Source organism: Cydia splendana, chromosome 7 (genome assembly GCF_910591565.1).
Source record: "Cydia splendana chromosome 7, ilCydSple1.2, whole genome shotgun sequence".
NCBI classification, from domain to species: domain Eukaryota; kingdom Metazoa; phylum Arthropoda; class Insecta; order Lepidoptera; family Tortricidae; genus Cydia; species Cydia splendana.
Window position 1 is genome coordinate 14610759 of NC_085966.1, and position 26820 is coordinate 14637578.

General features: G+C 37.5%; 1 protein-coding gene across 1 annotated transcript; it reads right to left on the reverse strand.

The window, feature by feature from the left end:
- Positions 1 to 2150: 2150 nt before the first annotated feature.
- On the reverse strand, positions 2151 to 26553 carry LOC134792211 (cytochrome P450 4V2-like). Its single transcript, XM_063763458.1, has 10 exons — positions 26386 to 26553; positions 12553 to 12642; positions 12162 to 12272; positions 11350 to 11535; positions 10749 to 10945; positions 10330 to 10384; positions 9510 to 9714; positions 7756 to 7907; positions 2978 to 3157; positions 2151 to 2398 (listed from the first exon to the last, which is right to left on the reverse strand). The coding sequence occupies exons 1-10, from the start codon at positions 26537 to 26539 to the stop codon at positions 2166 to 2168; spliced, it is 1563 nt and encodes a 520-aa protein (XP_063619528.1). The 5' UTR covers positions 26540 to 26553; the 3' UTR covers positions 2151 to 2165.
- Between the last annotated feature and the right edge of the window lie 267 nt (positions 26554 to 26820).

A 26820-nucleotide genomic window follows, 5' to 3' on the forward strand; every position in this document is an offset into this window, starting at 1 on the left:
CGGGGGGACACTCAAAGACACGCACGTCACACAAAGATACTTTCGACTCGAAAATGGAGTAAAACTACCGTATTTGTGGCAGAGGGGGTAGAGCTACTATGCTCATTCTGGAGGATGTCTTGTCTGTGATTAGATCCGACGACTTTCTGTGCGTAAATTTAGTCTTAACTGTTTTATATGGAACCAAGGAACTATTCCGTCTTATACACTAATTTTGATATCTTTAGATATATACACCGTGTTTTTTTTCCGTTAATTTCAAGGGTGCGTTCCTGAGCTTAAATCAAGTAACTTTCTCAAAGACACCGATATTCTAATTAACTCCATTTCGGAGATAATCAATATTTTTTTTTTCCTATAAGGCCTCTACAAGCATGTACACTTGCCTTAGGGCCGGTTTACATATTGATTAGTGTTTAGAATGAGTTCATACATTTGCTACTAAACTAAAAGTACAATCTCGGTCGATCGATGTTCGAAATGACATTAATATATATGTCACAGATTTCAATTGTTTGGTTGAGTTAAATGTAATGCCCGTGTTACAACAACGCTACATGCTACATTTAATTACTTTTTAAACTTAATTTTTTTTTTAAAGCAAAATATTTTTTTTTAATTACCTATCTATGCCATTTAGTTCTCTTAAACGTACTTAACCATACCCCGAAGTTAACGGAATTCAATAAAAACACGGTGTATACTTTACGTGCAGTTCAGAGTTCAGTGGGAGTTTTAGACCCGCCTACGGAAGTATTTATATTAGTGTTGTTTAGACTAAAACATTAATTATTAAATTGCACAACGGGACTAATTTAATAATACTCGAATGTTTAAAAATCGTGAAAGTTTCAATCCGTGTTCTAAAACATAAATTTTCCATACGTATAGTTCACGTGGAATGTTGAAATATGTGATATTTTTTATAAATCTACCAATATTATGACTTTATTAAATTGACAATTGAAGTAAAACTTCAAGTTTTATTTGCATGATTCTGATTAAAAGCCTGGCAACTAAATTGTTCTAGGGTAGGTACATACTTGTGCCGGCTCTGCCATTGACTCCTCTAATAGATAACTTAAGTATGACGGAGGCACGGGCGACGGCAGTGGGCGTAGTACCTCAATGTATTACTTCACAGCTAAATTAGTATGCTACCAGTGCATGAAATAAACATTCGAACTCGTTAACCATACTAGTGCCTACTTTATTTCGGTACTAAATGATAAAATATCTAGTCGCTATTGGGATGCACTCAAATAAAAGGATCACATAGAATCGTTCAAGTCTTTATTCAAGTCAAGCTAGGCCGGCTTCAACCGTACACCTCTGACCCGAGAAGATTTAGCCCTATTTGGGACCGGCAACAAACTCGGCGGGACACATCTTTTCAAAACAACACTTCTTCTCTTTATTTTACAAAGGTAAGCTTCTAATCACACATAAGAATCAAAATAACACTTGGAATAAAACACCTAGCTAAATGGATAAGGAACGTTGGATTCTATCAGCTTTCAGAATAATCCTTCAGGTATAAGCCTTCAGGAACGTGGCGAGTTAGGCACGAGGTTGTCCGATCTCTAGCGCGGTCCGATCAAGCCTCCCGGCGGAGCCACACCGCTCCCGCCTCGAAGTCAAGTTGGCAAACCTGCTCGACCGGTCTACTAACATAACGACAAAACTGCCAGCTTGTACCGAACTTCAACCCAAGTCTTCTACCTGTCATCTTAGTTCAACAATACGCCAATAGACGGCGTTACTCTCTATGTTATGAATTTCGTTACAACTTCAGTAATACGTAGCCAAACATTGCCAATCGATTGTATACAGGCGTCTAAAACTATGAACTGTAACGCTGCAATACGTCCTTCTGGAGTCACGCCCCGATAAGTATATTAAAACAAATATTTCAAAAATTAGCATATTTACAAACACAACTTTATTGATTGTACGAGAAGTATACAGTCCAAGAAAAAATCGTGCCCCTGATTTTATCCGCCGACCTAGATGGCGCTATACGGCGCATATCTTATGTTTTGTGGTAGCTGAATAGTCTCGTAACGTTAGCTTTTAAAAACAATCTTTAAAATTGCCGCATAGTGTACACTACAAGGCCGTAGGGTGACTGCTATAGTAATTGGGCACTCTTAACAATAACACTTCTATTGGCTTGTTTCTTTCTGATTTGTTAGAAGTCTTTTCTCGCTGATCTGATTTTCCGTTCTATCTTCTAGCCTTATTACATAGTTGTCCATGTCCCTCATCATGACGTCAAATGAGACTTTCAAGGGTTCCTGGAGCCTGTGTTCGTCCATGTGGGAAGGCGGCAATATCCTATAGCGGCGCAGCATGTTGGCTAACATAGTCTTCATCGACATCATGGCGTAGTTGTAACCTAAAAACAATTAAAGTACCTAGTCAAATCATAACAAAATACATTTGAACACTGCTACATACCATCAGTTAAGTTCTGGACCAAATTGTATATCAATCAAATCTTGGATTTCTCTACAACATCAACTACACGGCTGGTGGAGCAAAAATCTACGTGAGTGATCACTGCGAACTGCCAGCATAGAATAAGGCTCAACAAGTTGGACCAATGATCTGATCAAGTTAGCCATTGACGTATATTACGGGCAATAAGAATGGGGCATCAATGGGGCCAGTACAGCGGTGTGACACCGCTACAACGCGATTGGTTGATGAGTTCGCATCACGCGCGCGATTGGTCGCAACTATAGGTATATGTAGTTGCGTTAGACTGCACGATTGGCTCGAATTTGTGAGTGACACCGCTGAACTAGTAACATTTTTAGTGCCCGTAAGGCCCGTTCTGAGATATTATACGTCAATGAAGTTAGCACAGTGAAAGGAAAGTTTTATGAATTCTTATGGGAGTAGATGTGTCTGTTTTCCATTTGATATGACGATGATGAAAATGATATTGAATTATGCTAGCTATTAAACTAACCAAGGCAGTTCCTCATGGGCAGCGAGAAGGGCTGGAACTGCGACGGGTGCTTGAGCGGCCCCTCCAGGAAGCGCTCCGGGCGGAACTGCTCCGCGTCAGCTCCCCAGAAGGTGGGGTTGCGGTGCGTCGCCCAGATGTTCAGTACCACCGACACCCCCTCCACCAGAGTAGTACCTGATGCTGGAAGTCATAATAGTGGCCAATATTATTTGTACTTTGTTGATGTGATTTATTTCACGGCGAATATTTGAGAATTGTAAGGGAGCTGGTGGGGGAACGGCACCAACATCAGGTTACTGGAAGCCTGGAAACCCTACTACAATGATCAGAATTTAAACTGCAATATAATATTTGTGCGTACGACACTGTTCTAGAGACTACACTTTGTAAGTAGGTACATATACACGGTGTAACATGAGGAAACCGAATAATTTTAACCACGCATTTCTGAGGCCAAAAGAAGGAAAAAATGTAATATGAGTTTAGGTCAATTTCGCCAAAAAAAAAAAAATTTTTTGTTTTGTTTCTTTTTTTTCAATTTTTTGAATGTATTTGTACATAAAAAAATAAATGTTATTGGTGAACTTGTTACTTAAAATTGATTTTTACATTTTTTTCGCAATACCTTCTTTTTGCAAAGTGGTACTTGTCACTTTTTGACATCTATCAATAAGGATATTTAGACTACGTCCCATATCAGCAACATTACCACCAAAAAAGCCTTTTACATTATGTAACAACAAAAACTTGTTTATTTTTAAATTAATATTATCTCTGAAACTAGGCGTTTTAGGACATTTTTTTCTCTAAATATGATCAGGAATACGCTGTTAAAATTATTCGGTTTACTCATGTTACACCGTGTATATGTCGGAGAGAGGCCTAAATGGCGGTGGGCGCATGGGCGTAGTACCTCGATGTATTGACTTCACAGCTAAATTAGTATGCTACCACCAGTGCATGAAATAAACATTCGGATATTTCAGTACTAAATGATAAAAATAACTAATCACTATTTGGTTGCAAAAGGATTCATTTTAAAATAAAAAGACCACATGGAACGTTCAAATCTTTATTCAAGTCAAGCTAGGCCGGCTCCAACCCTACACCTCTGACCTGAGAAGATTTAGCCCAATATGGAACCGACAACATACTCAGCGGGACACATCTTTTCAAAACAACACATCCTTTCTTTATTTCACAAAAGTAAGCTTCTAATGAAACATAAGAAATCAAAATAACACTTGAAATAAAACATTTAGGTAAATGGTTAAAGAACGTTGGATTCTATAAGCTTTCAGAATAATCCTTCAGGTATAAACCTTCAGGAAAGTGGCGAATTAGGCACGAGGTATGGCTAACGTCCGATCTCTAGCGCGGTCCGATCAAGAAGAAGCACCAGCGGCGGAGCCTCACTACTCCCGCCTCAAAGTCAAGTTGGTCAACCTGCTTGACCAGTCTACCAACATAACGACAAAAATGCCACCTCGTACCGAACTTCACCCAAGTTAAACCACTTGACGTTCCAAAGCCTTTTACCTGTCATCTTAGTTCAACAATACGCCAATAGACGGCGTTACTCTCTACTCTACGTTATAAATTTCGTTACATCCAAGTAATCCGTAGCCAAATATTGCTAATCGATTTGATACAGGCGTCTAAAACTATGAACTGTAACGCTGCAATACGTCCTTCTGGAGTCACGCCCCGACATATATATGGGTTTTAGACGCCTGTATACAATTGATTAGCAATGTTTGGCTACTAGCAATGTTTGCTGTTTGGAAGTTGTAACGATATTCATAACGTAGAGAGTAACGCCATCTATTGGCGTGTTGTTGAACTAAGATGACAGGTAGAAGGCTTTGGAACGTCAAGAGGTTTCTCTTGGGTAAACATAGGCACGAGTTGGCATTTTTGTCGTTATGTTGGTAGACTGGTCAAGCAGGTTGACCAACTTGACGTTGAGGCGGGAGCACTGGAGGGTGGATTTCAAAATCCTGCGAAAACTTATGGTTCGGTCTTTATAATAAAAACTAGTAGGTTGTGCGAGTTGCAACTTTTTTATATGTTTTTAAGAACTATTATCTTCATGTTCCTTCAATTACCATCCCCAATAACTTAATAGTTTTTTTTATATAAAATGTTTTATGTGTCTAAAATCATCACCGTCTACCGGAAAAATCTGAACCTTATTGTTTGCAGTGAAAATTATAGCATACCTATCGTACGATTGCGATTTTTCTTTTACTTATATCTTTTCCATGTTGTTGTTTAACACATGAAAAAATATGCAATAATTCCTTCACCGAGAAAGTACATTTAAAAATATTTAAAATTTTGTCACGAATATTCGTCAACACCGTCATGGTAATGTCAATGTGAGCTTATCTCCGTGTATGAACAACGAAATACCGCTAAAGGTCCTTGCCCTATTTTTCACTTTAATATAGAATGCCAAAAATTATTTCACTATAAAGTCACATCATTGAATCGTGAGAAATATTACGAACAAATTTGTAAAACGTAGTTTGTCACAACAGAGCATCATCACCGTTATGCTTTGGTTTAAAAAAGTTATAAATGATATATTAGAAATAATTATTGAAATGAATGGCAAACTACATGAAGTTTATTGTGTAGCATAGACATTAACTACTATTATTCGTATTCTAGAAATAAAAACAAGAAACTCTCAAATCGTCAACACCATACCCATCATCACCGGGAAAAAATTACGACCGGTGTTGATTTCATGTGTATGGTGATGACGGTTCTCAGAAACTTTTCTAGTTATTTTGCTATAATTCATTATGAAATTAAGCTGTATGTTTGAAAAACGTTCTCTATGTCTTCTAACACTATATAATGTCTACCTTATAAATGTAGAATAAATGTAGAAGAAGATATGACTATTTCTTTCACACTAGAGGATGGTTAGTTTTAAATAACATTTTGACATCTGATTGCACATATTTGTTTCTATTTTTAAAATATGTTTGCCATACGATTAAATAAATAAATAATAACATTTTGACTGAAGCAGGCAAAATTTAGGTCACTTAGAACTTAGAACATACAAATGTTTATTTTTTATTATCTAATAATGTAAATCGTGCAACTTAGAGTTTGTAATTGCATGTTAGTCGTGTTAAAACAAAGTATTTAAACAAGCAACATATATTAAGTTTTAAGCGACCATAGGCTACGGTACTGGCTCACTATCGTAATGGCCTTATGTTTTTTGATAATATTATATTAATTGATGTATATAATTACAGCAATTAATAATTATACCATCGTCACCGGACCCAATACCTAACATTTTGTAACTTATGACATGCATTACAAGTAGGGGTCTTGCAACTTATAAAACACTGATTATATATTAATGTTTAGCTATTAAACAATATATATATGGATTTAAATCATTATAGCTATTTTTAAAGTTAATTTATAAAACAACAAAAATACAAACTTATGCAATGAATCAAATTATCAAAAACAAAGTAATATATCATAAAAATTAAGCTCACTGGTAAGCCAGCAATTTTATAATATGATATAAATACCAAGTTATGCAGTAGATAAAAGAAGATGCGGGTTTAAACTGATAATAAGAGTACAATATTGTTAATATGATTTAACATTAAAAAAACCCAAAAAAATAAATGAATACATAAATTGCCTATTTCGGAATATAAATTATTTAAAATTATACAATAAAAATACTTGTTATATATTTATTTATATGAATAAAATGTATTTTTTATAATTTTCTAAAAATAATTTATGTAGCTAGTCTTATGTTCAAAAACATGTTATTTGTAATGTTTATTAAAGTTCTAAAGCCTTACTATTAAAAAAAGTTTTTGTTTTTTTAATACGTGTTTAATACATATAGAAATTAGTTCCCAAATCGTCATTACCGTACATGCAGTGTCATTACCGTCTATAAAAGAGTCATTACCATACCATGATTGTCATCACCATCATGCGTTTTTATTTTCCGAAAGCGATAACTTCAAATATAAGCCACAAATGATTGTATAAATACCATAAATATCCTCAATATACAGCCCCGTATTACTTTACCCAGCTAGAATCGTGTTAAATTAAACATTTAAAAAAAATATTTTTTTGTATGGTGAAATTTTTGGTGATGAAATCCACCCTGGAGCAGCGAGGCTCCGCCGCTGGTGGTTCTTCTTGATCGGGCCGCGCTAGAGATCGGACGTACTCGTTAGCCAACCTCGTGCCTAACTCGCCACGTTCCTGAAGGCTTATACCTGAAGGATTATTCTGAAAGCTTATAGAATCCAACGTTCTTTATCCATTTAGCTAAGTGTTTTATTCCAAGTGTTATTTTGATTTCTTATGTTTCATTAGAAGCTTACTTCTGTGAAATAAAGAAAGGATGTGTTGTTTTGAAAGGATGTGATCTTTTATTTTACAACAAATCAGTTTGCATCGGAATAGCAATTGGTTCTTCTTATCATTTAGTACTGAGATATAGTAGGCGCTAGTATGGTTAACGAGTCCGAATGCTTATTTGATGCACTAGTAGCGTACTAATTTAGCTGTGAAGTAATACATTGAGGTACTATGCCCACTGCCGTCGCCCGTGCCTCTGACATATATATGTAGTAGCAGATCACGTAATCTAAATTCAGGACCTCTCATAGTCCGCTCATGGCCATCAATAGATACCGTGACCTATTTGTTTTGAACTTAAATTAATTACATCAATTAGTGTACTTAAGACTTAATTTTCTTACGTAATTTCACGTCATTCATGACTTCTCTCGCCGTGACGGGCACTGGAGGGTACAGCCGTAAGGTCTCTTTGATGGCCGCCTCCAAGTACTTGAGCTTCGGCAGATCTTCCACGGTTAAAGCTCGGTCTGAGTTACCGAACACGACATCTAATCTGTGAATAGAATAATTACCATAATCATTACTAGAAAACAGGAGCATTCCATGAAATTGTCTACCGTTTGTCCCGTACAAACGCGAATTTTCTGAAGATTTGCAAGTAGGTAGGGTAAAAGCACCAGTAGTCAGCCTTGACGACCGGTCTGGCCTAGTGGGTAGTGACCCTGCCTGCGAAGCCGATGGTCCTGGGTTCGAATCCCAGTAAGGGCATTTATTTGTGTGATGAACACTAATATTTGTTCCTGAGTCATGGGTGTTTTCTATGTATATAAGTATGTATTTATCTATATAAGTATGTATATCGTCGCCTAGCACCCATAGTACAAGCTTTGCTTAGTTTGGGGCTAGGTTGATCTGTGTAAGATGTCCCCAATATTTATTTATTATAACGAAATTTCTATGTTCAAGATCGTATAATTTGCACACTTATGGATCAATAGGTATTATCAATGTTTTTCCTGTTCAAGAATTTAATAAAGATTAATTTTTGTAAAGAATAAATCTTAATTGAATTTAACTTTTGGCAATATTGAATTAAATATAATAAAAGGGCCTTTTTGCCAGTAATCAGCCCCCTGTATACCAAGACACAGCCTTTAGGAACCCAGTGCCCAGCCATCCCATTCTAATGACTGATTAGTGGGTTCGAGTAGAGGGAACTTATTGTCCAGTGGTCAGCCACAGGCCGACTACTGGGTATTTAATGTATTTCAATCAAATAAAGTCATAATAACGTAATTTTTTAAAGGGGCTTGATTTAACGACTTACACTTCATTTGAAAATAATAACAAATCTTAAATCCTATGCTCAGCCTCCCCGGCTGACTTCTGGGTTTACGACCTTTTTAAAATTACTGCTTCAAACCCCGTAGTCAGCCAGGGGAGGCTCACTATTGGATTTTGTACAAAAAAAGTAGTTTCCAATAGTCAGCCGCCTTAAAAATGTTACTTCCATGCGGATTAATATTATTTTTTTACGTTTTTCAGATAGTTTAGGTATTAATTAGGTGAAGTAATCCTATTCTTTTAAAAATAAATCACAATTCGGCTGCTATCGTCTTATCAAAATACCATGTGACATTCCAAAAAAAATAGCGCATATCTCTTAACCTTTCATGTCAGAAGACACCACTACTTTGAAAAATTTTTGTGGATCATCGTAGAGTATTCGTTTAAAAATTAAGGTATTTCTCAATTAATAGTTTATCAATCTATAAAATTACCTATTTTTGACATGAAAATTAGAAAAACTTTATTATTCACAGCCAAAAATAGGCAAGAAAGGCTGACTACTGGTGCATGGCTGAGCACTGGTGCCTTTACCCTATAAGTGTTTCCTTTTCTATGACAAATGGTCAAAAATATGCACAGAAAAATAATCGCCTGCTTTAAATGCCGAAAAAAAGTCGCAACACAGGAAATAAAATGCGTTTGTACGGGACAGCCCGTGGAATGCTCCAACAAATCAAATTATATTACTCTTAGTTTTTCTTCAACTGTCGCGACCACGCATAGTATCGTACTTGACACTCCGAGCATAACTGTTTTATGGTGTAATAAAAAATAGCATTAGCTCACGAATATACGAAGGCCTTACTCGTGGTGTAGTTTCTCCTGGACGTGGGGATGCCGGGACAGCATAACGGCGGCAAAGGAGGCGCCCACGGCGGAGGTGTCGGTGCCGGCCATCACGATCACCATAACCTCCTCGCGCAGCTCCAGGTCGGAATATTTCTTGTCTAAACGGGCTGATGACTCTATCATCATGTCTAGGAATGTTTTTGGAGCAGTGTTGCTGAGATCTGTACAAAATGGCCGAAATCTGAGTACTTAACTCAATAGAAGTCCTACAATAAGCCCAATAGAAGAAAGAGCAATTGTAGTTGGTCATATTGTTTTTATACCAACTTACATAGCACATTTATTTGAGTGCATGGTAAAACGACGACGGAAGAATACAATAATTTCACGTGTTCAAAACGAGGCAGACTAGACTCCAATCCAACCGCGCTAAGTTTGCAATGACTTGGCAGTAACAATGTACTTAAATACCTATACATTTACATATCCCACCAGTACGTCTACCATCAGTTTTGACATTGACATATACTCTCACGTTTACGTAACTTACTTTCTATGCATCTCGCTCGTACTCGCATATTAGTGCAAGCGAGATGTACAGAAAGTAAATTACGTAGACGTGAGCGTTATGTCAATGTAAAAACTGGTGGTAGACGTACAGAGCGCCAAACTTGAGGCATGAAAACTTAACGACTCTATTTTCGGGTATTAATTTCCGAAAACTTTATGTATAATAAAAAAATATAATATTTTTATGTTTTTCCGGTACCTACTTTAAATATTTAAAATTTACGTCGCGTAAATATAAACCTCTAAACTCCAGGTTTCACACTTACCATTAATGTCCCCTTTTTGAAATGTAGATTGTTGTTTTTGTTTTATTTTTATTACCTGTAAATTAACAGGGACGAAGTTAAATAGGTACCTAGAACTTGGCTAGAATAAAGAAAACATAGATAAATGTTAAACATAAATTAAATGTTAATCATGTAACATTTTGTACAAGTACAAGTTATAATGGAAAGAATCGGTTAACTCAGTAGGAGGTAAGAAGAAAGAATTGCTCTACACTGAAGATATAGGTACTTAATAATCCGTCAGTTATATGCAGGTAGATTTATACGTGCTGGCGCGAATTTGTACTTAACTGTGAATGTTCTCATACCAAATTAATGAAATCCGCGCTAGCTTTCTTGAATCAACCTAAACTTAAAAGTGCGCTTTGTGACTAGAGTTAATTAGTACTTGTACCTACCTCATCAACAAAATGACGTATGATTTTCCTATGGAAGACAAACTTGTTGTATCTCGGCAGCAGCCGGTAAATGAACTCCGGGTACATCCACGGCGACACCATTCGCTTTGCCAGTTCTTGCGACACAAAGTCGAACGCGATGAGGAAGCGGTGATTTGGATCCTTTTGACTATTCAAATCAATGCCTAATGTTGTTTCTAAAAAAACCTTAGTTGTAAGCAGGGTACCAAGTGAGGAAGTTATCTTAATATTTTCCACTGTTAAGCACCAGATAGTGCATTAACACAATCGAACTAGGACAAAGCTCGAAATCTCTTGAACAGTCCTAAAATTTGGTAGATTTATTGACTTGACCTACTTTATGATTTAGCTACAGTCGGGTATAACGTTAATATTGGCATAGCTCATGCATGTCATGTCGTGTGGTATTGCATAAAATGGATGTGAATTTAGTATCATACATATTTCAGAACTGTTCAAGAGATTTCGAGCTTTGTCCTAGTTCGATTGCCTTAGTCTTGTTATAAGATTTTTTTAAGGTGTAGGTATGAAAGAGTTGTTTATAAAATTCAGACATCTAAAAAACAATCTAACTACTTACCGCAAACTGAATCGAACGTGTAAGTGTTAAAATATCTCCACACGGAGAAGTCGGCGCCTCCAGCCATCGGCTCCAGCATGTCGGCCATGATCATGCTTTGTCTATTAAACACTTTTACAAATTCGTTAAGGTTCTTCATACTAAAGACAGGAGCTAAAATTTTGCGCCGCGGTCGCCAGATGTCAACTGTAAATAAAATTGTTAAGTAGTATTTTTAAGTAGGTATAGGTAGGGGGTAGGTATGCAATGATGCCAAGGTGTATCGAGTTATGAAACTATCTATTGTTTTTAATTTCTTGTCATAATATTTATAGAGGTTTAAAAAGCGTAATCGAACGAAAGGCGTGCGGCTTTCATTTCAACCCGGAGGTCGAATGCACTCAATTTTTTTCGGAATTTAAATATGTATTTTATTCATATTTATACCGGGTGTGGCCTGTAACACGAGCAAATAATTAAAACATAGATTGTACTCCTCAAACGGTGACACTTTTGTTCAACAACTTTTAAAAATTATGAAGTATTTAGACTCCCTATTTTTTATACAAAATAAATATTATCTTCAATGGACGCCATCGCCACGCCATATCATTGTGATTGACGTTGCTTGTCACGCCTTAAACATAACAAAATTCGCAATACATTGCGTCTTAGAATAAACTTTAAAGTGTATTAAAAATCAAACCATAAGTTATTTTTAAAAGTCGCTGAATAAATGTTGATCAGTATGAGGAGTACAGCCTACAGTTAAATTTTTTGCTTATGTTACAGGCCACACCCGGTATACAATTATACGTAAGGTTATATTTTACCTGCAGCAAATATACTGCCATTGCCAATTAGTGTCCGTATGAATTGAGTCACGTAGCCTTTCTCCATACAAGACTTCAATATTACTTCAGAGGTTTCCGGCTCAGCAACGACTGTTAGAAAATAGGTAGAGTTAGATACCAAGATAAGTCTGCAACGATGTTGATAGCACAGCACACGCAGTGCAAGTGTTGTTTTACATGTCAAACTTCTATGAAATTATGACCTATATAAATAACACTTGCACTGCGTATGCTATCAAAATCGTTGCAGAACTTGCAGACTTATTGGTCTAACTCTAAGTACCTTTATGTTATTTAGAAGTAACAATGTATGATCGTTGATCGTAATGTTGCCTATTGGAAAAATAGTAAAAAAGTTATAGATACGTACCTATATACAGCTTATTAGCCATCCACAAAGATGTGATGCCGCCATTCTCAATGGTCAGCCGGCCCAACGCTTTAAACCAAACGGCACCGTCTGCAATAATGTAGGAAAAATTAAAAGACCAGACAGTTAAAATCTCCTTAACCGACATGAGAGGAAAGGTCACGTACTTACCACCAAATTGTGGCCTCTGGGAACAGCAGACTTTTTTGTAATTTTTACCACTGGTTAAAAATATTTTTATCCTTTATATTGGCTTAGAGAATATAACCAAACGGAGTGGTCATTAACATGCGTTCCCCTCTGTCGAAAATTGGCGGCCAATGGTCAACCATATGTCAACCACATATATAGACTGATCTGACATGGCTATGTTTACGTTGCGTATACATTTGATGTGCCCCTCCCGCGCAAAAAACGACAGACTATTTTGTACCGAAAATTATAGACATGGCGTCTCCGTTGGTTTGACGACCGGTCTGGCCTAGTGAGCAGTGACCCTGCCTATGAAGCCGATGGTCCCGGGTTCGAATCCTGGTAAGGGCATTTATTTGTATGATGATACAGATATTTGTTCCTGAGTCATGGTGGTTTTCTATGTATCTAAGTATTTATATATTACATATATCGTTGTCTGAGTACCCACAACACAAGCCTTCTTGAGCTTACCATGGGGCTTAGTCAATTTGTGTAAAAATGTCCTATAATATTTATTTATATTTATTTATTTATATCCTCTAAGTTTATTGGTGCTAGTTTGAAATTAAAAGTTTAAATAAAGCAAGTGAACTGAACGTTTTTAATGTAAGGACTTAATTCTCTTTGTGTTAGGTTAGTTTAACCTATTTTAAATAAGAATGCTTATTCAATTTATTGTAAATTATATGACACACAAGCAAATCATATCATAAAATAGCTATTTACTACGATACTAGTGCGATTAATAAGAAATTCGGAACTAGTGGCGAATTTTAAAACACGACCGAAGGGAGTAGAATTAGAATCTCTATTCTATAAAAAAATAACTAACTCTTATTTAAATGCTGCAAAGAAATGTGTCAGTGAAACCTATATTTTTTGCTTTAAACAATTCATTGTACCAAAGTGTACCTACAAGAGGTTGAATCTAGTTCACACGGGAAAGTTTCACGACAAGTCATGCAAATCTTACATTCGTAACTTTAATTCCTACTTATATGTACTTATGTTATATTTAACAAATTGATAAGTTTCATTAACCTAACTCCAAAATGTTAATTTTCTTTTTTATAGCGGTAATAAAAGATTCTTGGAAAATGGTTTACTTTCTACAGGCTGTCCCATAAGTGACACGTCACAGTGACACTGTAGGTAGACCAAGCCAAGAGGACCCAAACCAACTTAACATGACCCCAGTAAAAGTGGCACGGTTTTCGAGTTATTGCCAAATTAAGGTTTTTCATGAGTTTTGACCGTTTTTAACATTGTTAGTGCCAGTGTGCACTCGGAAAGGTCTCGAAGTTAGTTTTTTTTATGTGTACGGCATCATGAATAGTTAATTAAGATAACAGAATAGGTATTTTATCTATAAACAATGTAAAATGCATAAAATTACTAGTTTAATCTTGAATTTAATTCACAGCGAAACATAAATTTCGACTTGGACCACCTGTCGTGAAAAAAAATTACTAGAAAAGTAATGAGAAAATAACGTCAAAAGATTGAGCTTGTTATGCAGATTCAAAAATGGTATAACACATGTACCTTCCTGTAATAAAATATGAATTATTATCATCTTTCGAAAGCCTCATAAAAATAAGTTAAAATTTGGAAATCTGCAATCCGTTGCTACTTAGTAAAAATAACGATTTATGTTAAGATAATATCATTCTGGATACAGAAATAAAAAAACGCCTATTCAGTATTTGCAGAATGCCTAAAAGAAAGAGATGGAAAATGCTTATCTCCCTTTTTAAGGATATCATTGAGTTGATAAAGGTTCCTTATTGGGACCTTATTGGCTTGGAGTAAAATTTATCTTTTAAGTATCCCCAATAAAAAATCTTATGGATTTAGGTCCGGGGAACGTAAGCCATGCCACTGGTTCCAGTCGGCCGATCCATCTTCTTGGAGCTGGAACCAAAGCAAGATGGCTGCCCAGAACACTACGCTCGCGATGTTCGCGACCACCTCACACAGAAATTCCCAGATGGATCAGCCGATTGGGACCAGTGGCATGGCCGCCGCGTTCCCCGGAAGTAAACCCATTAGATTTTTTTCATTGGGGATGCTTAAAATGCTTAAAAGGTAAAGTTTACTCAAGAGGAACTACGGCGGCGTATGTTCGAGGCAGCACGAAACATATCCGAAATTAATTTGAAGTTTTACAAGACGGTGCCAAGCGTGCATACGAGATACGAGCCGGGGAAAAACAATTCGAGCACTTATTGTAAAATAAAATTACTTTAAAAAATTGATTTAACTTAACCTGAAGTATTTTATTTTCTTTGAACCTTTATCAACTCAATGATATACTTAAAAAGGGACTTAACCATTTTCCATCTCTTTCTTTTAAGCATTCGGCAAATACTGAATAGGCTTTATTTTTATTTCTGTATCCAGAATTAGATATCTTTTAGTTTAGTTTTAACTATTTTTTATGAGGCTTTCGAAAGATGATAATAATTCCTATTTTATTGCAGGAAGGTACATGTGTTATACCATTTTTGAATCTGCATAACAAGCTCAATATTTTGACGTTATTTGCTCATTACTTTTCTAGTACTTATTTTTTTTTCACGACAGGTGGTCAAAGTCGAAATTAATGTTTCGCTGTGAATTTAATTCAAGATTAAGCCAGTACTTATTTGCATTTTACATTGTTTATAGATAAAATACCTATTCTGTTATCTTAATTACCTATTCATGATGCCGTACACATAAAAAAAACTAACTTCGAGACCTTTCCGAGTGCACACTGGCACTAACAATGTTAAAAACGATTAAAAACCCAAATAACACAGAAGTAGCTGAATATTGTTTGAATAATAGAGCATGCCGTACTGAATGCTGAATAAGGTAGCTGTATAACGTCTGTATAAGCGCTTATACAGTGCAAGTACAAGTGCATTTTTATAGAAAATATATTCAGACATTAGCACTAAAATACAGAAAATGTGTATATAAATCAATGATTTGTCCTCCATTTTAGTTTGTGAACTCGTCGTGTCAAGTGTTTCTGTAGTGAATACAAAATTAGTGACTGATTTTGTAAGTATACACAGATTTAATGTTTACATAATTCCAATTTCATTACGCATGCCACTTTACTGTAAATACCGGGTGTGGCCTGTAACATGAGCAAATAATTAAAACATAGATTGTACTCCTCAAACGGTGACACTTTTGTTCAACAACTTTTAAAAATTATGAAGTATTTAGACTCCCTATTTTTCATACAAAATAAATATTATCTTCAATGGACGCCATCGCCACGCCATATCATTGTGATTGACGTTGCTTGTCAAGCCTTAAACATAACAAAATTCGCAATACATTGCGTCTTAGAATAAACTTTAAAGTGTATTAAAAATCAAACCCGAAGTTATTTTTAAAAGTCGCTGAACAAATGTTGGTCAGTATGACGAGTACAGCATACTGTTTAATTTTTTGCTCATATTACAGGCCACACCCGGTATATATATATATATATTTAAATTGAAATTTTGAAGCGCCGCGTAAATAATGCACCGTTTAAAAAGTAAATATAGACATTTTGCTAGTCCACTTTTAAATTTGAAATTTTAGTAATAGAAAATGAACTTTAACAAGTTATGCTACGATAAAATTCGTTTTATAAATGAATAAACATGGGTTTTTGAGTTGAATTTGAATTCCTATTTAATTGTAGAGGTTAGAATATGAGCAACCATAATGGCGTCCGACCGTGCTGAATATAAGCTGCTGCCACAGCTATTATGTGCTAAATTTCTGAAAAAGCATTCACATTAGACGCGTTACTAAGCTACATTTTAGATAACAATGGTTTTAGAACAACAAGTTTTGAATAGCATCAGTATAATAGTAATTGTTTTCTCGATCTTAACGCCTATTAGGGTTCTATATACAAATAGTAAAAACCATCGATCCTCACTTAGTTTGATGAGAAACATTGTAGGTATGTAACACGGGCGATATTAAATCCTACTTCCTACTTATATTATACCTAAACGCGATAGGTATCATATTTAAGTTACATGATATTAGTAAAATATGTATTGTAAAACGCTTTACATTACATTAATTCTTTAAATTTTCGCCATAGGCACGTGTTCAGGGACCGGACAACCCTTTCCGCGCTAAAAGCCTTTCAATGGGCGTCCCTTAAACACGGCTAACACATTGTCACAACATGTCACATTTCCTTGACCCCCTCCCTCCCCCTAAACGTGTGACGTAATTAATGGATGACCCCTATACACAAATAGTAAAAACCACATAGATCCTCACTAGTTTGATGAGAAACATTATAGGTATGTAACACGGGCAATATTCAATCCTACTTCCTACTAATATTATAAACGCGATATAATATTTAAGTTATATGATAAATCTGGGGGCTCGGCAGATTACACAGTTATTTTTTCCGTTATCAGTTCCGACAAATATGTAGAAGGTAAAGGTATACGCAAAGATGTACGACGTGAGTACGAAGATGTGTATAGTATGACTATGGTGTGGTTACGAGTATGGATGGTATGAATATGAATATGGTATTGGTGCGAAGGTGCGGGTATATTAGTAGCGGGTATCACGGGTATGAGTACAAGTATAGTTTGGTATGGGCATTATTGTTTAGGTATGAGTACGAGTATAGTGTGGGATGGGTAATACCCATCCCACACTATACTCGTGGGTATGAGTAGACCCACTTGAAACCTAAAAACAGTCTGTTCAAAATCGACAGGAGAATCGATTTCGTTATATTTTAATGGGGGTGATTATTTAATTTTTCTCATACCCAGTCCAGTCTACAAGTGTTTAATGCAACAATATCAATAACTAGCATTTGACACCTTGTTTGCCAACTAGCAACAACCTTAAACGGCCATTGGTAAACTTTATCTCGTTGCAGTAAGGTATGCAAATGGTCAGTTAACAGTGTTTACGATGGTAGCTAGCAATTGTTTTACGTCATTAAAACAACAATGCATCTTGTGTAAAATAACCAATCGAAGAGAATTGTTAAGAAAACTAAACCTCGATTTTTTAAATAATGGTTGGATTAAAGAATAAATACGCAAGATGCGTTCAAAATAAAATAAAAACACGCTCAAGCTCAAAGCAATCAGGCTCAAGTAGCACTGTTGACCGTGTATAAAGCTACGGAACCCTCTCCACCGCGCATTTGTTGATACTAAGCAGTAGTTTGAATAGCGCTTCTCGTTGCGTTCATTTTGCAGCTTTTAGCAAGGAAAGATAGTATATGTGTACTAAAATCGCTATAACTTAAGTATAAGTGTTGTTTTAGTATTTATTATTCAGACATTATGTCTATAAAAGCCATAACTAACCCATATATGCAGCTACTGAATAACAAATAATATGTGGATTTCATTACAGCTTCCAGTAATAGCGTCCACCTTTATTCAAAAACTAGCATTAAAACAGAAACTGCAACCGCTTTTATACAGTTGAAAGTCTTCACCGACGCTTCTTTTCAGCATTTAGTAGCCACTATCACATTTTTCTTAATATTGTCTGCTTAATATCTCACGACACAAAATATATACAGCTAATTGCTGCTAATGCTGCTATTATGCAGCTTTTAGTAACCACAAATGCTTTAAGCTGAATAATGTCTGACTAACGGTGTAAGAAATAAGTATTATTCAGCTTTAATATGCAAAACCGATACTATGCAAAATTTATTCAGCATTTATTGGTATATAGGCCCCATGTACGAGGTCCAAAAATAACACCACACTGTTTAAAACCACCACTTTATTTACTATTTACAACTACTACACACTGTATATAACACTCACTGCTTGATTTGAATTTTGAATTGACGACATATTGTTCCTCGAAGCTTATATATGAAACCCGGAAAAATCTTAACACCGCGTTGTAGAACGGACGCGTTGGGAACAAAGTGCCATCTCTTAACTTATTTGGTAATTAATTTTCTATAACAATAAATCGCTAAATTGTGAATTTTAATGCAAAATATTACAAACATGTTATTCCAAATAATTTTACAAATATTTTAGAGTTAATTGCCAACAAAAATAACCTGAATAAATTTCCAAAACCGCTACTACTAACGCCATCTATGAATGAATTATGTGAAACTGTGAAGTACCAAAGAAATTAATATACATTAAAACATAAGGTTTGGACATTCCGCCCACCAAGAACAAATACCAGTTTTTTCTTAATTCCGCCCACCATGGCATAATATAACAAACGATAACAATGCAAGGTACTAACACAAATTAACATTTAACTGAAACAACAACGAATAAAATTAAACTAGTTTACAGGAAGGAAACATAATTTGTTCACAGCCCTTTTTATAATATTATTCTTACATTTAAGACTGACAACTCGCGTGATATTGTCCGCACCTGGATGTTTTTCAACTATGATACCGTATAACCATCGAGATGGAGGAAGGTCATCTTCTTTGACCAAGACCACATCACCAACAGCTGGCTCAGGAGTCTGATGAGCCCACTTGTATCGATGATAAAACTGCATCAAGTACTCGCGCGACCAACGACGCCAAAAATCTTGCACCAGTTTCTGAGTTAACTGCCATCTTTTGAGACTACTGATGTTTGAAGCTTGTAGTTGTAATCAGGTACCAACACAAGAGGTTCTGTTACCAGAAAATGACCAGGGGTTAAAGGTTCAGATGCATCACTATTTTCAGTGCTCTTGCAAATTGGTCTAGAATTCAGGCATGCTTCTATCTGGGCGAGAACTGTTGACATCTCCTCAAAGGTAAGAGTTGTATTTCCAATGATTCTTCTGAGGTGATGTTTTGTAGACTTCACACCCGCCTCCCACAGTCCTCCAAAATTAGGTGCATGGGGAGGGATGAAATGCCAAGTTGTACCGTTAGTTGCTAACTGGTCAGCTATTTCAGTTGCTATGCTGGACTTTTCATCAGCATATAGGTGCTTCAGTTCGCGAGCCGCGCCTACAAAATTGGTGCCATTGTCGCTCCATAACTCTGAGCAATGGCCACGCCTTGCCACGAATCGCCTAAAAGCTGCCAAAAAACCTTGAGCGGTCATATCACTTGCCGCTTCCAAATGGATTGCTCGAGTCGACATACAAATAAACAGGCATATATAGCCCTTATACGAATGGTGGCCTCTGCCCTTTGAAGTTCGGATGCTTATAGGGCCAGCATAATCCACACCACTATGACGGAATGGTCTGCTGGGGAGCCCTCTAGCGGCAGGTAACTGCCCCATCAACGGATGATTAGATAAAGCTGCAAAGCGAATGCATGTCACACATTTTCGCACATAAAACTTAACCAAGTTTTTGACTCCAAGTATAAAATACTTGGATCTCAAATAATTGAGCATCAAAGTAGGACCACCGTGCAACGTTCTTTCATGCGCATCAGAAAGTAGAAGATTCGTAAAATGCGTTTTTTCAGGAATGATTATCGGATGCTTCATATCTTCGCTGACACAAGAGTGCTGCAGACGTCCACCGACTCTCAAAAGTCCTGCGTCATCAATGAAAGGGTTTAACGAGGTAAGTTTGCTTTTGTTAATGTTTTTCTTCTTTTTCAGGTTTACTATTTCAGCTTCAAAGCAACTATCTTGCACTATCATAATACATGTTGTCAAACTTTCTTGAATTTCCTTAGTAGTTAGCCACGCTTCCAAGGTTTCTCCTTGCATTCGTTTAACAAATCTTTTGCAGTACGCTATTACTCGGAGGAGCCGTCTAAGACTAGAGAATCTTCCTATGATGTCCATTCTTTCTTGAGGTGAGCAAGTAGTCAACAAACAGACTTTGTTTGGTTTCATTTCTAAATCTGTTTGAAGATGCATATTTTTAGGATACTCAATATCCTTTTCCTTCAGCCATGCTGGACCTTCCTTCCACAAGTGCTCTTCTTGTATGCAATGGGTACCTCTGGAGGCACAATCAGCAGGATTGTCCTTAGATGAAACATGTGACCATTGCTGAGGATCAAGCGAAGTAAGTATTTCTGTCACTCGATTGGCCACAAATGTCTTCCATCGATTAGGTCTGCTATTGAGCCATGCCAACACAATGGTCGAATCAGTCCATGCATGGATGTTTGACTTTTCTATCTTCATCACTCGGGAAACTTCCATCAGCAACTTTGAAAGTAGCACTGCCCCACATAATTCCAAACGTGGGGTTGACACTTGTTTTATCGGGGCTACCTTTGTTTTGGCTGTGATTAATGAGACATGAACATCTCCATCTTCATTCGTTGTACGCAAATACACTACCGCAGCATATGCCTCATTAGACGCGTCACAAAAGCCTTGAAGTTCCAGAATTTTGCTGCTTTTCTCCGTATGTACCCATCTTGGTATGCTAAAGTTGGCAATTTGATCCAATTTTTCTCTGTAGCTCAGCCATTCTGACACTAGTTGTTGTGGAACTTCGTCATCCCAGTCCACACCTGTCAACCACAATTTCTGGATGAATATCTTCGCACAGATGATAATTGGCGCCAGCCAACCAAGCGGGTCGAACAATCGGGATATGTCCGATATCATTCTTCTCTTTGTGATAGGAAGCTGCAATGGAGGTAATTTAACTGCATATTCGAATCTATCAGTCTTTTGGTTCCAAGTAAGACCCAAAATCTTCATAGTTGTATCCAGTTTGATTTCTACATTGCCTTCATTTCCAGAACCCTGATTAATTATCTTCATTAATTGTTCGCTGTTAGTATTCCACTTTGCTAGTTCAAAACCTGCCTTGCCCAGTAATTCATTGAGTTCCTTGAATGTTTGTTTTCCTTCTCCCACAGTCTCACAATCTGACAGGAGGTCATCCACACGCAACATTCTGTCTGCTGCTGCCCATTGATAGGCTTCTTCGCGCTCAGGTGCAACTTGCTGCAGTGCTTTGACAGCCAGAGTAGGTGCTAGGGCTTCCAAATACCGGACTTCTTAGAATACCGGTATTAATACCGAAAATGTCTTTATCAATACCGGGATCCCGGGATCCCGGTATTGAATATGAAGCGCTTAAAAAATTAAAGATTTATTAAAAAGGGGAATTAAAAAGGGTTACTGTAACACCCGATATGCCCTAAAAGCTTTTAGAACAATAAACAATCAATGTCGCCATATGCATTAATTATATTTCACACTCAAGGTTGGCAATAATTTTATCCAACTTGTTGACTTCACCAGTCACATTTTTAGTCCAACAACCCACCAGCCAACTTTTTTTCTAATTTCCGCCTAAATTAGTTCGCCATACTACAGTTCCTTATTCCTTGCTCTTTTCTTTAATATTTTTGATAAAATTTTAAGAACTAACTATAATTATTAATCTCACTGTCAGGATTCATCTACCACCAACCACCAAATATTTATCTGACGTTCAGGCAACGATCTTATTTCAATAATAAAATATGGGCTAGATGCAACTTAGATGCGTCTGACGTGTAGTAAGCTTCTTAATACAGCTGAATAAGACCATTCTAATGGATATAAATGGTTTATACTGCAAATTTTCCTTGTTTTTGAAAATACCGGGATCCCGGTATTGCATTTAAAAATACCGGTATTCAAAAATACGTTTAAAATGACGGGATCCCGGTATTTCGGGATCCCGGGATCCCGGTATTGGAAGCCCTAGTAGGTGCCACAGTTGTTCCGAGTTCGTTTTGACCATCTCGACATAAACTTTGTCGGAACTCAGCATCTTCGACGTAGACCTTTACCTGCCGTTTTATTCCCGTGCATGAGACATCGAAGACTATCGCTACCTTGTTGTCTTCTGGAGTAATAGCATTTTGGGGAAGGCACACAACTTCTGGTTTGGGTTGCACTTCATTCGAAACCATTCTCACGTTGCTAAGCTCTTCGTACTCCTTGATGTTATTCATGTACTTCTCCTTCAACTGGGGTTCTTGCTCGATTTTTCTCTCGAGTAAATTGGATCGTTTAACTGCTGCGAGATAAAGTTTCCCTTCAGTGCACCTGCAGTACTGTATATTTTCTTCGCAGAAGGGCAACTTGAATGAATACCTACCACTACAATCCCGGTTAGTAGTGGTAGCAAAAGATTCTACTTGCTTCTCTTCTTCCTCAGTGTGATTTTGCTTGGGATCTGGCGCAATAGGATCAGCCTCAAGCTCTGAAGACTTCTTCAGAAGCTCGTTGTCAATGACATGAATGTAGTTAGCTCTGATCTTATTGTGTAATTCCGACTCACCTGAGTGAACCGGCCCGGAAATGATCCAACCTAAGGAAGTTTGCTGAGCGATGGGTCCTCCCTGTGGAGTTTTGAGAACACCGCCCATGAGTATTTGACTATAGACTTCTCCACCAAGTAGCAAGTCGATCTGTCCCGGTTCATTGAATGTTGCATCCGCTAAATCTAAACTAGACAGCTCGGACCAAGACTCAACATTGACTCGTTTCTCTGGAAGATTCAATGTGAGTTTGCTTAACACAAAAGCATTTACGTTTACCTTAAAATCAGAGTCTACGCGAGATGTGATTGTTATCTTCACCGACGAGTTAGAGCTCAGGGAACTCTCCTCTTCATCTTCGCATAGTCTCGTGATTGTGCTTTTGTGGGGAATCCTGGAAAGTCCGAGCAGATGAACCGCAGATTCTTTGATAAACGACTCTTCTGATCCTTGGTCGATAAAACACCTGAGTGTTATGAGTTGACCAGATTTCGACATGGCATTAACCAATGCTGTTGGTAATAAAATCAGCCTATGAGCTGTCGAAAAGTGGTTTTTAATGTTGGTAGTGGTGGGCTCATCATCAGATGACGAGTGAGATGCAGTTGCAGGTGCAACCACATTTGATACAACTGAGTAATTTGTTTCTTCAGACTCCTGAGACTCAGTTGCTGGTGTGTTATTCTTGGAATGCAATAAAGAATGATGTTTCCTTTGGCAAATTCGGCATCTAGATGATTGACGGCATGCATAAACTGAATGATGAGGGCCTAGACAGTTAAAACACAGGCTATGTGATTGGACAAAACCACGACGAGCATCAATATCAAGTTTGGAAAATTCCTTACAATTGCTTATTTTATGGGCTTCGGAACAAAACGCACAAGATGGGTTTGTAACAGCTGATACGTGATGAACTTTTACAGAATTATTGGAACTCTTGTAAGTGCTAGTGCTGGGTCGAGAAAGCTTCGGGTCAATGAACTCCAATGCGCGAAACCGTATCTCCAAAAATGTTTCAAATTGTTCGTAAGTTGGTAGCTCACTATTGTATTCAGTTGACTTGAGTTCCCATTGTTTTCGCGACTCAGCATCTAGCTTTAAACACATTAGATGTACAATAATAACGTCCCAACTCTTAACATCTATGCCTAAGTTCTTCAGCGCTTGTAGACACTCGTTGGTCGTATCTAACAACTCCTTGAGGGCACTTGCAGATTCAGTAGCCAAGTTACGCTGACTCAACAGTCGTTTCAGGATGCAGTTTGATAAATATTTCTTATTGTTATACCGCTTCTCGAGTTGCTCCCAACTGGTACTGTAGTTATCTTTGGTGATTGGAATGTGTCTCAACAACTGTTCAGCTTCGCCAGTTAAATGCCCCTTTAAATAATGCAGCTTCTGGACATCATCTAGATCCTTGTTGCTGTGTATCAATGAAATAAACATGTCACGGAAACTCACCCATTCAGCATACAGACCGGAGAACGTTGGTATGGAAATCTTGGGCAGTTTGACGCGTTCCTCAGCCTTGTTGGTTGACTTACTGGGCTCGGTGACATTCATGCTTGACGTTGCAGATGTAGAAGCTGGCTTGAGACTGCTAAGGAAAGATTTAACAAGGCATTTATAAGTTATGTATGCTTCTTCAGCGTTATCATACACATTGTTTACGACATATGTGCTTTGAATATAAGCTTCTGACTCGCTGTTCTGAATGATATGCGTATGCGTGCGTGAAAATTGAGTCCATAATTCCTCCAACAATTCCAATCTAGTGTTGAGGTAATCAACAGAATTACGGCGTTCTTTGGGAGACTTTTTAAAGTTTTCGAAACCGCGAACAATTCTAGACTGCAAGTCATCCTGTATATTCAGAAGTTTCTCCATCGTGATTTATTTCTAAGTGTTTGACAGCTAACTTAAATCGGGCATAGGTTCCCCGTGATAGAATATTCTAAGTCCTGGCTACTGATCTGAATTTTCTAAGTCCCAACTCAATCGGATTGAAAATTTTCTAAGTCCCAGATTATCCGATTGAATTTTTCTAAGTCCAGTTACACGTGAAATTTTCTAAGTCCTCACTCAGTAATGAATAATAAAGTACTCACAATTCACCACCGGCACTCACACTTGACCACAACTGACGTCACACTGCACTCGCCGCTGATGACGTCACCCGATGTCGCCGCTGCCGTGTCGTCACCCGATGTCGCCGCTGCCGTGACGTCACGCGATGTCGCTGCTGCCGATAACGTCACCCGATGTCGTCGCTGCCAATGACGTCAGGCCGTGGTTCACGTCGGCACTGCTCTCGGCAGCACCCGCACTGTGCCGGACGGCGCCCTCTGCCGTCGAATCCTATAACCGAATAGCCAACTATCCGGCTCGAAGGACCATGTACGAGGTCCAAAAATAACACCACACTGTTTAAAACCACCACTTTATTTACTATTTACAACTACTACACACTGTATATAACACTCACTGCTTGATTTGAATTTTGAACTGACGACATATTGTTCCTCGAAGCTTATATATGAAACCCGGAAAAATCTTAACACCGCGTTGTAGAACGGACGCGTTGGGAACAAAGTGCCATCTCTTAACTTATTTGGTAATTAATTTTCTATAACAATAAATCGCTAAATTGTGAATTTTAATGCAAAATATTACAAACATGTTATTCCAAATAATTTTACAAATATTTTAGAGTTAATTGCCAACAAAAATAACCTGAATAAATTTCCAAAACCGCTACTACTAACGCCATCTATGAATGAATTATGTGAAACTGTGAAGTACCAAAGAAATTCATATACATTAAAAGATAAGGTTTGGACACCCCACTAGGCCCACATATTTTCTTATTCCGAATTTAGTAATTTCCACCGCTTATACACAAAATTTATGCAATCTTAATTTGAATAAGATGATAATTTTACTCTATTATCCTGCTTGTGTGTTACTTGGGAACGGTCAAAATTCATGAAAAACCTTAATTTGGCAAATTTGGCCTCGAAAACCGTGCCACTTTTACTGGGGTCAAGTTGGTTTGGTTCCTCTTGGCCTGGTCTACCCCCAGTGTCACTGTGACGTGTCACTTATGGGACACCCTGTATAAAAAACCAGACAAGTGCGAGTCGGACTCGCCCACCGAGGGTTCCGTACTTTTTAGTATTTGTTGTTATAGCGGCAACAGAAATACATCATCTGTGAAAATTTCAACTGCCTAGCTAACACGGTTCATGAGATACAGCCTGGTGACAGACGGACGGACGGACAGACGGACGGACGACGGACAGCGGAGTCTTAGTAATAGGGTCCCGTTTTTACCCTTTGGGTACGGAACCCTAAAAAAATAGGTCGGTATATTGAAAAGGCTTGTAAGTACAATAAAGAAACTTCACCTGTACCTGTATCGGAATTTTTAACAAGATATGCATGCCCGATAACCGGATAGCACTTTTCGCCGATCGGAAGGTCTGAGTGGATCTGACAAAGTACTGGCCTTCGTCGCCTGCAAACAGCACCCGCGATCGCTGCCACCAACACAAGCAGCCAAAACATTGCTCCGTGGCCACTCTCTTACTAATCCTATTTTTAAAATATTTTGATTAACGGAAAAGAACTACTTCACATTCCTGTCAGATTATAACTGTAGAAAAATAGTACTGCAGATGTTTATGTAGGTAGCTTACCTTGTTATGTAGGGTAGACCGAGGCAATTCGGATCACTGGGGAAATCGGATCAAAATAAGCATTTCTGTAAAATTTGATAGATCGCGGTTAGTTACAGCCAGTCAATCAGCGTCCCGCGTTCGCTCTGTTCCTAACGCATGTCGCCACAG